Below are 18,146 nucleotides of genomic sequence, written 5' to 3'. Positions count from 1 at the left end.
AGACAAGTGAGGCCTGCACTTCTTTAGAAGTTGTTCTGGGTTTTTATGATCTATAATCTTGATTTAAAAACTGCATATTGTATTAACTCGGGTTATCTTCGTATAATCTTAAAATACGTTTGATGATATGAAACCTGAAAGTGTGACAAATATAAAAAATCTAAGAAATCAGGATGGAGAAACTCCTGGAAGCTTCTGATAAACACGTTCAGATTTCTACCTGAATGAGCTCCAGGACAAAGTGTGTGTCCTTGCTGTAGAGTTCAGTGGAGAGGCGGTCTAAGCTGCGGCCCAGTCGCTCCTGGTGGACCTGCATCAGTTTCTGGCCTTCAGCTGTCAGTTTCACTCCGATGCCAAACTCACTTTTCCTGTCAGAGAAAGAGGAGACCAAAAAAGAGTGACAGAGCAGCCACAACCAAATCATGACACTTAAACGGACAGAGCAGTTATGGATAAAGGTGACAAACCTGATGTCTTCAATGACGGCTCTCTGGATTGTGTCCTCGGACTCACAGCTGTCACCCTCTTTTTCATCTCCGTCAGACATTTTGAGCTGTTCCTCGCCCTGGCCTCCTTCAGCGTCGCTGCTGACGTCTGATATCTCTCCGTTAGGCACCGAGGCCAACTCATACAGCTGCTCTTCATCCTCTTCCTCCTCCTCAGCCTCTATGTCTTGCTCATCGTTGACTTAAAGAACACATTTGGTAAAAGATGTCAAAAATGGATGCAGATTATAATTTTCGCAGTATGAAAACAGTAATAAAGTTCAAAATCCTGCAGTGGAGAGCCACTTTCAATCACCTTGGTGTGGGCTGTGGTACAGCTGGGAGGATTCAAAGCTGTTGTCCATGATGTTATCCTCAAGAAAGTCATCTTCACTCATGTTGAGAGCTGACAGACTGCTGCACTCAGAATCTGTCAAATTAGACTGAAGACATAAGAAAGGTAAGAAGAATAAGTTAATAACAGAAATATGCTGCTGAGCAACAGTGTGCAACATTACAACTAGTAGACAACATTGTTGAGCATTTCTTCACATTTCTGTATTTTTACTGCTTTGTACTTTCCACACAATTCAAATAATTAATTAATAAATTTACTGTGCTGTCACTGACCAATCAATCTGATCAATGTGACTTAATGGCACCTCATTGGTTAGCGCTGTTTCCTCACAGCAAAATGGATCTGTGAGGAGCTCCACATTTGTATACTGCATGATTCAAAGTTCAAAATAAACCTTAGTAATTTAATAGTGGGCCTTTGTGTAGCCGTCCAGTTAATCCACTGTCTGAAACAAGCTGATTTCCCTTTAATTGTACATTTTCTAATTACCCTCTGCAGAATTTTAATAAAACCACCAGGAGGCTGCTCACGTGCAAACAGCCAGAGTTGCGTGCCTAAAATGACTTGCATCAGGAATATCACTGAAATCTACGAACAAGTATTTGGGCCGTGTTAAGAAAAAAAATTATTATCGACCTTTTTGAGAATAAGGTCGAAATTGTATTTCGAAAAAAAAAAAATAAGTAGAAATGTGGAGATTACAGTTGTTGTCTCAATACAAACTGCCACAGCTGCCCTGGGAGTAAAATCAAACGTCAGAATCGTTTTCAGTAACAAGGAAGGAAATGATTTCTCTTCAGAACGTAAACATATTGTGTGATGAGAATAAGGATGCAGAAAAACAGAAAAACAAACGAATGTGGGAGAGTGGATTTGTACAAAATGAACAGCCTGGTAATGGACAGATGCAGTTATGATAGTTATGGATGTGCAACCAAGACGATGTATGTACAAGTTGGCTGATCAGTTTGTTTAACAGTGCATTTTGTAGAGGGTTATATGTAGATGCAGTAATCTCCACATTTCAACCTTTTTCTCTAAATACATTTTAGTGTTTAATCTGGAATTTCAAATTCATTTTGAAAATGATTAACTAATTTTTTTTTCTTGACGTGACTCTGTCCTAGAAATCATACAAGAGTCAAGAGTGGAGAAAAAATGTCTAGAAATCCAGGTTTTTGGCTCACGGGACCTATTTTATATACATTCTATTCAAACGTTAGCTATCCAGCAGTTTACATCTGCCCTTTAAGAAGTCTCTGATGCAGAAGAAAATATAGATATCTCCTATATCTAGTGATAATAAGTCTCAATTCTGAACCTCAAGAGTTCCTTTTGCGCAATAAAAATGTTTAAACATTGCTGCTTTGTCGTGGCAGCAGGTCTTTGGCATTATACCCTTAAAAAAAGCAGACTTTTCACTAGAACCAGTTCTTATATGTTGCTTTTTTCCCCTTTTTTGTGTTTTTCTCTTACTATTACTGCTTACTTTACAACTCAGCTATCATATACCGCATGCCATTTTTTATGTTATTTGAGCAGCAGTGAGATTCCAGTATACTCTAAATACATAGTCCATAACTTTGTGGATTGATGTTGTGCTGATATATGTCACTGACAAAAAGGACTCTTCAATTCCAGTGCAATGTATAAGCTACATTTATAGATTCCCTCGCTTGTGTTCTGACCTTGGCTTGGTCCACAGGTGCTGAGTATGTGTTACAGCTCTGGCTTTGAGGTGGGTTCAGCTTTTTCTCGTAGTCTTTGATCCAGTCTGGGATGCCTAGAAGGATGCCCAAACGATGCAGACAGTTCATGTACCTCGGCTCCGACTGAGCCACGGTCATCAGGACCCGTTTAGATTTGGCCTGGCCCAGGACACGGGAGAAGGGCTCCAAAAACACCTGGAAGAACATAAATGCCAGAATTTTAAATGCACATGACCGTGATGTTTGATTACACATATTTGTTATGTACATTGTATTGTACAAATTGTTGCAAAGCAAAAAGAGACAAGATGTTGCAGACAACTTGAGAGAGCTTTAGCTCTGAGATGTCCAACAAGCCATCTAAGTCTGTGGTTGGCATGACAACTGAATAACAGCCTCCTCTTCAGCGATTTAGCTGAACAAACTAAATTCAGAGGCTAAAGCTGCCCACTCATGTGTTCCAGGACACACTGAAATGTTGTCACATGTTCCCTTTTTGTTGGTTGAAAGCTGTTTACTGGAATCATCAACACATAGTGCCAGCATCGATGTCCAATAACACTAAATATGATCAAGGGTTTATGTTGTGCCAAAGAGCACAAACTAATCAAAACATCAACTAGATTTCAGTTGGATATAAATATATAACATATCAGATGTTGAATTTCTAGCCTTCTGCAGAAGACATGAGATGCATTTTTCAGCATCCACTCCTGACCTGCAGCAGAAGAGCCTGACAGGTTCTGGTGGGGATTCGTGTGAAACACTCCAGGAGGAACTTGGCAACTTTGTCGTAACATGACACATCCTCCTCAGCCATGGACAAATCTAAACGACACAAATTCTGTTAGTCCAGTTGTGCTTTACTCTTTTCTATGGAGCAAAATGATTTTCCAGCATCTATCCTGTTAAATACCTACCTTCTTTAGCCACAGCTGCTGCCAGAGAGCTTTGCATGTGGTTGCTCAGGAGGGCTATGGGAGCATTAACTATTCCGTCAGCTACCACCATGGACACAAGGTGGCCAGCTGTTCCCACAGGATCGAGGGCCGTAGTGGCACTAGAGAAGTGCTTGTCTCCTGTGTCTGTGGTGACCCTAAACAGCACACCGGGGGTGACCTCTAATGCTGCTAGGCCTGTATTACCTGTGCAGTAAGTAAAACATGAAATCACCCATTAGTTGTTGATGCCTTTGTATTACTGCTAATTGCTCAAGAGGACACATCAAATTTAATTATCAAAGCCTGAATACCCAAATGATGCAGACAGCTTATGTGTCTCGGTATGGAAGAGGATTACGGCAACTAGGAAAAATACAAATGGGCACGTCTTCTTTTTCTTTTCCGCAATCAACTTCTGTTGTTTTTAATTCAAATTCTGAATTATTTTTTTCTCAGAATTCAGAATTCTGAAATATTTCTCTTCTGTGTTTTTCAACTTCTGTTGTTTTTATTCAGCTTCTGTTTTTTTTAAATTCAACTCATCCCATTTTCATTCAAATTCTGAAATGAAAACATCATGAAACATCTCTAAAATTAGAAATATCCTGTCTCAGAGTGACGCTGAAAAACTAGTTCATGCATTTATTACTTCCAGGCTGGACTACTGTAACTCATTATTATCAGGATGTCCAAAAAACTCACTGAAAAGCCTTCAACTAATCCAAAATGCTGCAGCAAGAGTCCTGACAGGGACTAGAAAGAGAGAGCATATTTCTCCTGTTTTGGCTTCCCTTCATTGGCTTCCTGTTAAATCCAGAATTGAATTCAAAATCCTGCTCCTCACATACAAGGTCTTAAATAATCAGGCCCCATCTTATCTTAATGACCTTGTAGTACCATATCACCCTATTAGAGCACTTCGCTCTCGCTCTGCAGGCCTACGGTACTTGTTGTTCCTAGAGTATTTAAAAGTAGAATGGGAGGCAGAGCCTTCAGTTTTCAGGCCCCTCTTCTGTGGAACCAGCTTCCAGTTTGGATTCGGGAGACAGACACTAACTCTACTTTCAAGATTAGGCTTAAAACTTTCCTTTTTGCTAAAGCATATAGTTAGGGCTGGACCAGGTGATCCTGAATCCTCCCTTAGTTATGCTGCAATAGACGTAGGCTGCCGGGGGATTCCCATGATGCATTGAGTTTTTCCTTTCCAGTCACCTTTCTCACTCACTATGTGTTAATAGACCTCTCTGCATCGAATCATATCTGTTATTAACCTCTGTCTCTCTTCCACAGCATGTCTTTATCCTGTCTTCCTTCTCTCACCCCAACCGGTCGCAGCAGATGGCCCCGCCCCTCCCTGAGCCTGGTTCTGCCGGAGGTTTCTTCCTGTTAAAAGGGAGTTTTTCCTTCCCACTGTCGCCAAAGTGCTTGCTCATAGGGGGTCATATGATTGTTGGGTTTTTCTCTGTATCTATGAAGCGCCTTGAGGCGACTTTTGTTGTGATTTGGCGCTATATAAATAAAATTGAATTGAATTGAAATTGAATTGAAAAGATGATGTAATCAAATTAGTACTCAGTTATCTAAAATTTGCTTTCGAGGTTGCTGGCTTTTTTAACTGTTCCAACACTAAACAATAAAAGAGACACTAGATTCTATATGTCTTAAGAAATGTGATTTAGTTAACTAAAAATAACTGCGAACCAAAACTAGAAAAGCATTTTTATTAACTAAAATAAAACAAAGTAGCAAAGTAACTAACAGTAATGGTTTTGCAAAGTCCTTGTTAATTTGGTAAATACTTTATCACAGCTCTTCTGATGAGGCTGTAACGGACGTGCTTATTGAGACTTTGGATGTCTGAATGAATGTGAGTCAATTGCTTTCATAATGTTCTCTTTTTTTTATTCTAATATCCATACTGATCTCTGGCATTTATTCTCCATATAATAACACTACAAATGTCTAATAAAAATTAACAACTGACTAAACTACAATTAAACATCTTCAAAAGCTAAAGTGGAAAAGCCAAACCAAAAGGTGAAAGGATAAATGTTTCTCTGTGCAATGTGAGACACAGTGGTGGTCATCCTGTCCTTTAATGTTAAAACTTAGAATATGTAAACTAAGGCCTTCAACAAATAAGGTTATATTTATCTTAGTAAGAGCTTGCAGGAGCTCAAAGTGCAGGACCCAACTGCAGCACAGCCGTAAAAGTGGGAGCAGCTGTGTGTGGCACTGCTGCAGTTTTCAGCTACACTTGTTGTTGCAGTCACAGCAGTGCTCACTCTGTGTCTTCCACATTTATTTTAAAGTATGTAACTTAATCTAATCATCTTTTATTTTACAGTGTGTAGTCATGTTTATGTTGAAATGAGTGCACTGGTACGGTTAGTTACGTCTCACCTTGTATCGACTGCCCTCTTGTGGACTTAATGTGATAATCAAACATGATTTCTACACACGTTTGGCACTTTTTGACAGCAGAAACAAACATTTTTTATTTATATCTTTAAATCGAAACAAGGCTTTGTTTGTGCATAATTAGCTGAACTGAATGGCAGAAGGTAAAAATAATGCACTCTATATTACCAAGGATTCATTCTGGATTCAGTCTACACATATACCGTATCACTGAACGACGTACCATTTTATCAACTCATTTTACACCGATCACTGGTTTATGGGAAATGGGACACCTTGTATATGGTTAAGTTACATTTAAGCACTCAAAGTGCTTTCTACAACATGCCTGAGTTAGCTGACTCAGGAATACGGTATGCTGTAGCTCAGCAAGTATGACCTGCTATATCTCCTGAGCTACAGCCACCCCATACATCACATTTAGTTGAGTTTAAAAAGTCTAAAAATGGTCATGTTCAAAGCAATATGCCTCGTGCCTACCTGCATTTTTTTCAATGAATTCCTTGAGGGAGCCGTGAAGGGGTTTAAAGATCAGCTCCCACTGGCTCCACTCACTTAAATCCTCCAGCAGAGGGCAGGAGAGCAAGCTGGCCAGGGCCTGATCCTTGGACATTTCACCAAGCCGACCCACTGACTCAAATCCACCTTCAGCACTGTTCATGGATGTGAAAGACAGAAGAATAAAGGCAACTGACATGAAAACTGGACCTGTCAAATGATGGGGAGTTTATCTTTAAGTTATTCATCCTCCCATAAGATTTTCTCATTTTAAAGGGGACCTAGCATGCTCACTTCCAGCTCTACATATTTATTGTTGGACTCTACATGTCCAGGCAGAGCGGCTTTGTTTGATTCAGAGTTCATAGCAATCCTTATTTATCTTAATACTAAGCCTTGGTACAGTGTGTCTGAATCAAGCCATTTCACCATGTCTCCATTTAAGGCTGCTGTCCCTTTTAGCTAACCTCTTCTAATTAGCTTCTCCTCACAAACAGAAGGTTTGAACAGCAGGTGGGTGGAGCCTCTCACTGACACACCGTGCCAGAAGTAAAAAAACAAACAAAGCCTGAGTTTTTGCCTCCACCACTCTTACAGATATACAATAAACATAAGGAAAAGCATAACATTACAAATCCTTCCCATATACTGAGGTGCATTTCTGTCTGTCTGGTGATAGGCTTCTAACCTTGATTTGCCTTGTTTAGCAAACAGGGCTGATTCATAGCAGACTGGGCTCAGTCCTCCTCCACCCAGTGCTTTTTGGCGTTGGACCAGGTCAGCCAGTCTGTGCAGAGGACCATGCCCCAAGTCACGACTGTCCCGGACCCCATAGTGAGACCTCAGTGCTGACTCAATGTAGGAGAGCTGAGGAAACACAGTTGCAGTGTAGTTTTAGAACATCTACTGTGAAAAAAGGTTGCTGTATCTGTGTCTGTTTTTATGACTCACTTCATCTGGATCAGTGGAGGCTACGTCGCCGCACTGTTTGATGAACTCAAAAACATCTTGTTTGGAGGGTCTGAAGCCACTGCCGGCTCGCTCCATGCTGCTGCCCAGAATCAAGGTGGACCCCACTGTGTCCTGCAGCAGCTGCACACAACCAGATGAGAGACACTGAATTTGGATGATTTGGTGCAACTTGTTATCTCCTTATTATGACCGCAAATTCTTTTGCTTTGTTAATTTGGTCCCATACCTGCGATTTGCAGAGTTAAAGTAAATCAAAAATGAGAGAACTACCTGAATGTTGTTCACCAAAAACTCCAGGAAGCTGCCTTTCTCTAAAGACAGGAAGTCTTTCACGTGGAAGTGTTCAGACAGTTTTTTCTCCAAGGAAGCAATGTGTGCCAAAGTGATAGCTGAGTTCTGAGCAGCCAGTTTGTCCCTTAGATACTGCTTCACTTTAGCTGAGAAATAGAGAGTAGAAATGTGCATTTGCCATTTAAAAATATAACAGATTCATGTTTAGGATAGGATAAGCTAATATATGTGTAACATCTTGCGTTAGAAACCTTCGCTTGGGAGAGATTTGGTGGATTTGTCCTCTGTTTTAGTTTTTTCCGTGGGTTTGGAGGTCTTGTCTTTGGGCACTAGGTCGTGTGGAACAGCCAGGGATCCCCCACAGATGGCCAGCTGAAACAGAGCTGTTTCCAGCCGATTACCTGACACCTGCAGCAGGAAGTTCTGGACGTGCTGGATCAGAAAACAAATAGAGCATTGTGTCACAGGAGCGCAGAAATAAAACAGGCACACCTAGCTTCTCTGTTGCTTCTCTCTCTGCTCAGAGCAAACACAGACTTCAATCTCGTGTGTGCCATTACTGTGTGTGGATGCTGTTTATTATATCTAAGAACTGACTCTGAAAAAAACAAACAAACTAGAAAATCTTTTCCAAAAGTCTAATTTTTCTGATAAATGTGGACGGTGTGAAATCTGAAACCTGCTTTGCTATTACCTGCCAATTTGGACTAACACATTTCCAGCACAGTCTTGTCTTTGTTTTTGTTTTTCACTTGTCTGTTCTGGGGCAGAATGTGAGGTCTCGCTTGGTTTACAGCAAATATAATAGAAACACAGGCATAGTTTGGGCACTGATGCTCAATGTAAGAATTGGTGTGTGTTTACTTTGAGTAACAATCCCACAACTCTGTGTTTTTTCCATTCGTTTTTTCATATACAAGAGGTGAAAACCACCTTTTCCATGGAGTATGTGTCACTGATAATTCCTGTAAAATGATCCACAGTAGGTTGGTTTCTCTGATGAAAACCGGCAAAAGCTGTTTTACATTTGTAAAACAGCGCATAATTACTATATATAGACAGCACTGCAGGCCAGTAGGCCAGTCTTTTACAGGCCTCATGTATTATCTTACTGGTCTGCAGAAAAAACAAAACATCTACTAGTATTTTAAGTACTTTAGATGGCATCTTAATTTATAATCAAACAGCATTACTAATTACTATACTTCTATCTTATATGAATAATCCAAATCTGTAAATTATATAGAAACTACATTCTTAAAATAACAAAATAATAGATCACTAATAGAAAGAGAGGGGAATAGGTGCTCTCAGCAGGCAGCAAAGTGCACCTTCATATGTCATATTATGTTTTTGAGTTTATGGACTTTTGTTTTGTTGGTGTAACTTTTTTTGGGCATTTATTCAACGGTAGAGCAGTTAAGAAAGACAGAGAAATGGGGAAAAGACACACAGCAAAGGGCCCCGGGTCAGAAGCAGGCCACACCCTGGACAGGTCACCAGCCTGCTGCAGGTCTTCTTCATGTATTTAGTTTCTAGTTCCTGGTTGTACTTGGGTTTAGTTCTACTCTTAGTGATTGTTTTTTCTTCCTCGTGTGTCACTTCCCCTGTATTGTTCATTTGTGCATCTGTGTTTCCCTGTTCAGTTATCACTGCTCACTTCCTGTTTGATTTTGATAGATATTTGCTCCCTGTGCCTTGCTTTTAGTTTTATCTTCCAGTCTCTTGTATGTATGGACCGAGCTGGGATGTATCGTATAGACATACTAGAGACAGCTTTCATTTCTATTAGTTCTTAATACAAAACAGTGTTGGCCGCTTACTTTTCTTCATGTTTGAGCTTGTTGAACAGGAGTTTTTGTCATCACATAATATTATCCTGACTATATGAAGAAAACAAAGTGAGCATTCACCTCAGCCAGTTGGATTCACAGGTAACATATAAAAATAAACATATAAACCACATCTTACTAGTTATGTGCCGTCAGTCACATAACTCAAGTTACAGCCCTGCTATAACTCATTCACACCTAAATGCTTTAGTCTAGCTATTAAAGTTGTAACCAACTAACACACGCTCTCACTCAAACTTTGATGGATGCTTTAGCGTCATTCTGTGACCCTCTTACTGGCGAATGACCCAGTCCAGATTCAGTAACACAAGACATCTGTCAGTGTGTGACACCCACCTTGGCCATCCTGGGGCTGAACACCTCCCCTGCATTTGTAAAGACCGCCAGCACGACCTCGGCCGCTGTCATTGAGGCATACTTCTTCGAGAGATCCGAGCTGCCCGCAGAGGAGAAGGAAGCTGCTCCTTTCAGCGGCTCCAAGATGCTCTTTTTGAGTTTCCTCAGCCGTTCGTATATCTCCTCCTCCAGCTCTTTCTGAATCACCTCCCTGGCACACTCCAAGATGGTGTGCTCGTTACGGCCTACCTTCGAGATTGTCTAGAGTAGACAAATGTGTTTGTGTTTAATATGAGAATAATGGCAAAGTATAGCAGGTTAATCTTTACCCAAAAACACAAGTGAAGTCGTTTTTTTTGTTATAAGTTCACCCAATGAGATTTCCACACATCTCACTGTTTGTCATAGTTAATACTTAACAACGCATGGACAGTGGGGTTCACAGAGAAGAAATCACAGCATTATTCATTAAATTTATCGGTTACTTGAAACTACCTTCAGCAAAAGAAATAATCAGTGTGGTCCCAAGCGGACATAGGCTCTAGCTGAGACCACAGCCGGAAGCAGAATAAAACAATAATTCATGCTGGCACTTTAACTCGATCCCAAGCCTCCCTGTATGTTTGCCAAGAAGGTTCATCTGGGAGGATACCCAGGCTGTGCGGGGTGTGGCTGTGGATGCACATGCAGCTTGTGTAACCATAATATATCCCAGCAAATATGTCCCAAACCTCTGCTGATCATAACTCATCAGTAAACCGTCCTGGAATGTAGCAGAACATTGTGCTTTTTACCGATATGGGCAGGCCAAGACCAGTTATCCTGATGCCCAGCTCGTATGGAGAGTCACAGTTATAGTGGTCAGCCAGATGCTTCATAAACTCAGCCAGGTCCACTTTTACCTTCGTCTGCTTCCTCCTAAAAACACGAAGTTGCTAAACAAAAGAATGGAAACGACATATATTTATGACATATACTGTAACTGTAAAACATAATTTAACAACAACAACAACAAAATAAGCTCTTATAAACATTAAAGCTCAAGTGCAAAACAAAACTGAAGCCCTGTGAATGCACCTTTAAGATGTCTACAGTCTCGATCTGGTGGATATCGTCATCTTTCGTGTTGCTGTCAATCTTGAATATGCGGTGAATGAAGGGGAGCTTGCAAAGGGGGCCGAGGTTTAGCTCTTCGTAGCGCTTCTTGTCCTTGAGGCCAGCTAATGACTGGCCCAGCTCATACAGGGTACAGATGGATGTCACTGCTGAGGTGGTCTGGGAGAAAGAGGACAAAATAAAATTCAGTTTGGCAACCTGACAGTGAGAAAACAGGTGAAAACTAATGCGTGCCAACCTCTATGAACATGTTGATCTCTCTAATGAGGTACTGAAGATCTTTTAGAGCTTTAAGAGGCAAGTGCTCTACCCCTCTTGGGTCCAAAGAAGGCACCAGCCTGCATACCCGGGATATCACCTGGAAGCAGGAATGAAAGGCAGTGAGAGGACAACAACAAAATCAAACGCAGCGAGTTAGTCCAAATGTAACAGAGTGAAACATGACTCATTGTGGGAAGCACAAGCCTAGCACACCCGTAGTGATGGTGCCAAGCCCAGATAAATGGGAAGGGCCAAATCAAATATCCTCTTGGAAACTTGACAGCAGATGAGAAACAAAGATGCAGCTGAAAAACAACTGGTGATAAACTAAAGGAAAAACAAGACGGAAGAAAACTGCAAGCGAGAAAACTGGCGTAAATAAATATGTGTGTAGAAGCCCAAATATATTGATGGTAACCTGGGTTAGAAACAGTGAGGCAAGCAGTGTAGTCTGTGAGAATAATTTAATGTTGCATAACAGACTAAATGATTAGGAAAATGATCAAATAGCATATTATGCACAGCTACACAGTAGAAAAAATAAGTATAGTTCGTCCTCACCTTCTTTGTGGTGACCAGCTCTCCATCCCCAGCGATTTCTCGTATGACACTCTCCATCAGAGTGTTGATCGTATCCTGATCCATGTCCCTGTTTCTCCACCTCCCATTGAAGTCCTCCTGGTCTGCTTCCATGGCCTCCACAGCTCGCATATTTTCTCCAAGGAGCTCCCTGAGCTGTGCATGATAACCTTTATTAAAGACAGGACCGCTGCCTTCTCTCGGGCTGGCATCCCTCACTTTGGTCTTCTGCTCTTTGGTCAAACTCCGATCTGCCCCCAGCACTGGAAAATCAGAGGCAGACAGGAAGCTAAGCCCACTGGCCTGTTCCTGTTCTTTTTCAGGTTTAGGACTCTGTGTTGCTGTGGGAGGATAATACAAACTATTGAATTAATATGGACTATTGAGAATCTTTGCCTTTTATGCTTGAAATGGAATGTTTTGATGTTTGGCTACCTGCAGCGGTCTGCCACACCCCAGTCTTGGGATGAGTTGTTGGCTGAGACTGAGTGGGGAGCTTCTTGGCTTCCCAGTTGTCGTACAGTGACATGTACTGGGCAAGAGGAAACTTTTCACCAAACTTCTGAGAATAGCAGGTTTGAAGCTGTTCCATTGATGGAGCAGTTAGCTGGTACGTCCCCATCACCTGAAACACATCAATAAACTTTTACACACCAACTGGTTTCCATAGGCAAATACCTGCTATAACACAGTGTACTGCAGAAGCCAAAGTTCAGTTTTAAGAGTACATTGGTAGAAGATGAGTTCATTAAGATACAAGCTTGTAATGCATAAATGAAGAACTCTATTAAGAACTTCCACAAAGCTCTCTGTGTCTGGCAGTTTTTTGCATATTTCAACTGTTTTAATGTAAGACAATCTCACAATACATTGAAGTGAGCAAAGCACACTTTATGTTTTCACATTCTTAGGTGAGAAAACTACTTACAGATGGCTTCAACCAAATTAAGTAGTGAGAGGGAAAACGAGCTGTCTCTAACTGCATCCTTCTATTTAGTTTACAAGCATGGGTGTGTTCCCACTATCAAATATAACTACATTAATGGGTTTATGGAACTGGATAATGTACTTAAAGCAGTAAAAATGCTGATTGCTGAACTCCTCTATGTCTGTTTTCTGTCGACTGTTTTCTTCACTATATAAGTAATACTGAGTAATACTGAGTAATATTACGTGTAGTCAGAGGTATGAGGAATGGAAAATGTTGTCAAAATCCAAATGAAATCGAATGCTGCAAATACAAATGCAAAACTCTGCATGGTCAATCTGGGACAACCTTGTCAAAATTTATGTACTAAAAAAAATGTACCGTATACACAGGTAGTGTGAGACATGTTTACGCTAAGTGGACTTTTTAATTCATTTATCCTCCTGCAATGAAAACTCATTACTCTGTAAATTAAAATAACCCCACCAGGAATATTACCCCCCAACCTAAGCATGTCAGGGAACAATTTAGGCCTCTTTTTATATTTTCATCTTCGCGAGCTAACAGACACAGGACTGAGAACTATCTATAAGAGATGGTAGATGCTCAGCTGCTGACTGCATTCTAGTTTACTGTTTAGGCTAACCAGTAAACACATTTGAAAAAAAGCATTCTTTACTATCTTTACATTAAAAAAATTCAGTTTTTTATCTTGTGCTTTTGTTTTATTGTTCTTCATTGAGTCATTGTTCTATTATGTGTTTTATCCTATTATACAGTGTCCTTGGGGGTCTTGAAAGGTGCTTTATATATAAAATGTAGTTTATTATTATTATTATTAATAATAATAAATTATGATTCCTTTAATGTCTGTACCTTTTAACTTAAGAGGCAACTATTAGCCTCAAAAGTATTGCAGATTTTTAAGATGTCAAGATAGTCAGCATCAAACTGTAAAGATAAAAGATGCCTATATATATATATATCTATATATATATAGTATCAGAGTGCACAGCTAACCTCTAAGATCCTCTGGTAGAGCTGCTCTTGGGACAATTCCTCAGCTGGCTGGGGTACAGTAAGAAGGGGAATAACAGGAACATAATGGGAGGAAGATATGGAAGCAGTGGAAATCAAAGGAGATCCAAGAAGGTTCATTCTTGCCTGAGTGGGAGGAACAATCTGAGGACTGGCATCGCGCTGTGGTAGAGTACGAAGGGCAGGGCTACTGCTCCTGATAAGCGAGTCAGGCGTACGTGGTGTTGTAGGTCTGCTGTTCTCTTTAGTCTTCGTGAACATCCCAGCCTGAGGCTGATTGTGAGGCCGGTGACTCTTATGGTACACCACATCCTCCACCACAACCAGATCTTCATTCAAAGAGTCTACCAGGCTGGAAACTGTTTTGAAGTCCATAGAGACTAAGGAGACGTCATGGCTGTATTTCTGTTGATAGGCTGCAGTCAACAACTTCAGAGGGATCCCATCCGGATGTCCTTTCATCATTTTCACAATTCTCTTCAAAGTCTTACATCTTTTTTTCACTTCGGGAGCTGTTGCTGATTCCTTACTTTGAGCTGCAGCTCCACATTTGGCCCCAGCTGTCGCCTGGTTTCCCCCACGATGGTCCCTGTGAAACACCAGTTCTTCTTCTAGAACCAGATCCCTCTCCATCGAGGATACCAGGCTGGTCATGGAGTCAAAGCCCAGTTTGGATAAGGTCAAGTTCTTGTGATATGTCTGGCTATAGACGATAGCCAGCTTTTTAAGCGGGATCCCATCAGGGTGCTCCCTGACAATGGACACTAGTTCCGTCCGAACTTTTTCCATCTTGAGTGACACTATCAGGGAGAAAAGAGACCAGCATTAATGGACAATATGATTATCTGCTAGAAATATAGCTTGCTGTATAGTAAGTAAATAAGTAAAACTTTATTTATATAGCACCTTTCTAGATAAAAGACCACAAAGTGCTTCACGCAAGGATAACAAAGTATAAAATAAAACAGACACCACTTAACAAAATGCAATTCTAAAAAAATGTGCTTTTAGTTGTTTTTTAAAGGAAGCTACTGAGTCCCGAGATCTTAAGCTCAGTGGGAGAGAGTTCCACAGTCTGGAAGCCACCGTGGCTAAAGCTCTGTCTCCCTTAGTTCTCAGCCTTGTATGATGAATGACAAGTAGGCCCTGATTACATGACCTAAGAGACCTGCTAGGGACATGGGGCTGTAGAAGTTCAATGATGTAGGCAGGAGCATGTCGATGAAGAGCTCTATAAGTCAGAACCAGAATCTTGAAATGGACTAAATTCAATGGGGAGCCAGTGCAGCTGTATTAGCAACAGTGTCACATGTGAATACTTAGATGTTTTGGTCAGAAGTCTTGCTGCAGCGTTTTGAACCATGTGTAGACGCTCCAAGGAGTTTTTGTTTAAACATGTAAACAGTGAATTACGGTAGTCCAGTCTTGATGAAATGAAAGCACCAATGACAATCTCCAGTTCAGTACGAGATACAATGGGGCTTAGTTTAGAAATGTTTCTTAAGTGAGAAAAACAGGACCGAAGTTAGTGTTACTGTGTATACTGTGTTTGGCAGTGTACTTAATGTGTTAACCAGCTATTAACCAGTTTCGAAATGGTGGCGCCACTGCTCTAAGTAATCGCTAATAAATTTATTTTTACAGCCAATTGTAAAAATGTCCAACTCACTGAGAGCACGTTCTTCATGTTGTGTGTTTATACGGTGTTTAAAATTACTTACACATCAAGGTTAGAATCTGTCTCTAACACATATGCCCTGAAAGCTCCAGTGTAAATGTGGCTATAGTCAAATATAATTATATAATTAATTATTATATTATTTTGATGTATAGTTCAATGGCTTCTTATGTTCTCCAATACCATGTTTTAGATTGTATGATAAATGAATATGTAAATAAAGGCAGGTATTTGTTAACCCAGAGAATGACTCAACTTTACATGTTCACATTCCCAGCAGTCAGCTGTTTTATCATAAGGTTACAAAGCCATTGCCAAATACCTGCCTGGCATAACAAGACAGACAGCCAAAACTAACAGTTGCTGCAGATTGCCTGTTGCTGTTGAAGCTGGTGGCTGCCAGCTGATGCATGCATGAGGAAGGTGAGAAGGTAATTCATAGGTGAGGTGTCTTTTTACTAAGAAGGGTTTGCTTTACTTTCTTTCTTTCTTTTTTTTTCTTTTTTTCTATCTCAGACTATTTTTTGGAGTATGACATATGAACATTCAGTATCTTGATTAGACATGCAAAAGTTATTGTATGACAAAAATTTACTGATTCTGAGGGTGTGACACTCACTAATTTTCCATAGAATGACTCGTGAAAAGTTCTGGCACAGCTTCAGCTATTTCGAAGTTGCATAGAAGATGAAGAACAACTGAAACACATCGTGTATGTGAACTTTACCATGTATATCCATCACCCACAACAGCACAACAAAAACATGGTCAGACATATGTGACAGATCAAAAGAGGAACCCAAAGAATTACTCCTATAAGTGTCACTCCATTTAAAGCCACAGCAACAACAAAGTTAAAGAAATCAATAGTCACAATAATAATAAAATAAAAATATTAAGACAGATTCACCACAAACTAGTGTCCACCAGTTCATCACAGAATCCGAGTACCAAGATGGTAGCAAGTAAAGCATGCATCTCATAGGCATTACAGCATTTAATTAAATACCTAAACAAGTCAGTATTGTTTTAGAGGCAAACTTAAACAAATTCTGATTTCTATCAGAATCAAAGTGGGAGATGTTTCACGTTTTAAATTATATTGGGGGGGGGGGGGGGGGGGGAGTGCTGAAATGTTGAACTTTTGTTGAGTGATGAAAGCAGCGCAGTATTCCTCAGTCCTCGGTGAACATCATCTTCACCAGGTCTGCTTTGAAACATTCCTCCTCCACCTTAGGTTTGCTTTACTTTCTAAGATGCGTAGTGTATTTACTCAACACTGTGAGCTACTGTTTTGTTGCTTTGAGCATTTCATTGCATGTATCGCATGTCTGAACTTAACCGTTAAATACAACAATAAATATTCAATAGTGTGTGATTTAAGCTACAGCCCAAATTTAGCAAAAATTTAGCTTAGTTTGGAAAAAGAAATGCCATAAATTCCTCTTGTGAAATTACGCTGCTGGTGTGAACGGCTGCATTAAGAAGAAGTGATTCCAAAAAAACATTTTTAATAGACCAAATATTCACACAAATTTTACATGTCTGGTGTCTAAAGGTCTTTATTATTTATGATCACGCATGATCTGAAATGAAATCTATCACTCCCATCTCTGTAAATATAGATAGATGCTTCCAATTAACAGCACACATACAGTTCCACAAGTCGTTGGACAATAAGACTGTTTATAATTTTGCCTCTGAACACAACCACGGTAGATTTGATTTTAATCAAGCACCATGGTGTGAATGCAGTGCAGACTTTCAATTTAATTCAAATGATTTAACAAAAGTTAAATTAACTGTTAAGGAATTACAGCCATTTTTATACATACGCTCCCATTTCCAAGAGGCTGATCGTTAATGACTCTCACACCAGTATTAAAAACACTCCTTTATATTTAAAGTTAAGACGGTTGTTTGTCCAGTTACTTTTGAGCTACTGGCTTTTCTTCTTCAAGGACTTTGTGTCAATGTGTTTTACTTAAATTAAACTAGCGAAATATGCAGGTTTTAATGCTCAAATGTCCAAGATTAAATTAACACTAAATCAAACTGTTGTGGCTACTAATCCTGTGCACTAGTCAATGTTTTATCACTGGTGGCAAACACTAAATGTGCAGCACTGTGAATAAAATGGCACTAGTTATATCAAAATAGCAATAAGTGAGAACATGTTAACCACAGAAGCAGATTATGTTTTATCCAAAAGAACCACAATGTGTTTGCTGATGACTACCCTTTGTGAGTTTACACTGTTATCATCTATGAAAACCAAAAGGCTCTATAAACATATAGACTATATAATAGTTATATGTGTGCATAAAATACAGCCAATGGTACAAAAGTGCTTGAATCAGAGCAATCTTACCTGTTCCTTCAAATGATAAGATCTGCACTCATCTCTCCCTGAACAAAGACATGAACCTGAAACATCCTGTTCAAGCTTAAATACTCTCCTCCTCCTCCCTTCCCTTCCACCCTGCTGTGTTTCGTTTCAAGCATGAAGAGAAATGAAACTGAAACCAACAGCCATGCTCATGTATGCATGTATGTCATGTCTCTGTCCTTAATTGCGATGTACCCACGCTCACATTTCCAGAAATGGTCAAAGCATTAATGAAGACTGAGAATTTATAAGACAACACAGTGTAAAGTAAGCAAAACTCTTCTCTGATTGGA

At 40.0% G+C, this 18,146-nt stretch overlaps 1 protein-coding gene across 3 annotated transcripts in view; it reads right to left on the bottom strand.

Moving 5' to 3' along the window:
- Positions 1-18,146, bottom strand: part of LOC113027695 (uncharacterized) — a 46,974-nt gene that overhangs the window by 27,091 nt on the left and 1,737 nt on the right. For 2 of the 3 annotated variants that reach the window (XM_080305655.1, XM_080305654.1), the window contains exons 2-19: positions 13,769-14,586; positions 12,256-12,445; positions 11,803-12,161; positions 11,219-11,338; positions 10,942-11,139; positions 10,659-10,799; positions 9,865-10,125; positions 7,927-8,107; positions 7,655-7,821; positions 7,364-7,504; positions 7,101-7,279; positions 6,395-6,567; positions 3,473-3,697; positions 3,271-3,380; positions 2,532-2,747; positions 802-928; positions 468-687; positions 221-368 (exon numbers count right to left, since the gene is read on the bottom strand). In XM_080305655.1, coding sequence (XP_080161781.1) covers positions 221-368; positions 468-687; positions 802-928; positions 2,532-2,747; positions 3,271-3,380; positions 3,473-3,697; positions 6,395-6,567; positions 7,101-7,279; positions 7,364-7,504; positions 7,655-7,821; positions 7,927-8,107; positions 9,865-10,125; positions 10,659-10,799; positions 10,942-11,139; positions 11,219-11,338; positions 11,803-12,161; positions 12,256-12,445; positions 13,769-14,575 — 3,963 coding nt within the window. In that variant the 5' untranslated portion in view covers positions 14,576-14,586. Of the gene's footprint in view, positions 1-220; positions 369-467; positions 688-801; positions 929-2,531; positions 2,748-3,270; positions 3,381-3,472; positions 3,698-6,394; positions 6,568-7,100; positions 7,280-7,363; positions 7,505-7,654; positions 7,822-7,926; positions 8,108-9,864; positions 10,126-10,658; positions 10,800-10,941; positions 11,140-11,218; positions 11,339-11,802; positions 12,162-12,255; positions 12,446-13,768; positions 14,587-17,835; positions 17,921-18,146 lie in introns of those variants that run through there. The other variant, XM_080305656.1, reaches the window with a different exon arrangement.

Source organism: Astatotilapia calliptera, chromosome 8 (assembly GCF_964374335.1).
Source record: "Astatotilapia calliptera chromosome 8, fAstCal68.1, whole genome shotgun sequence".
In the NCBI taxonomy this organism is placed as follows: domain Eukaryota; kingdom Metazoa; phylum Chordata; class Actinopteri; order Cichliformes; family Cichlidae; genus Astatotilapia; species Astatotilapia calliptera.
The sequence above is the reverse complement of the archived record's forward strand: the minus strand, read 5'-3'. Positions and strand labels throughout refer to the sequence as shown.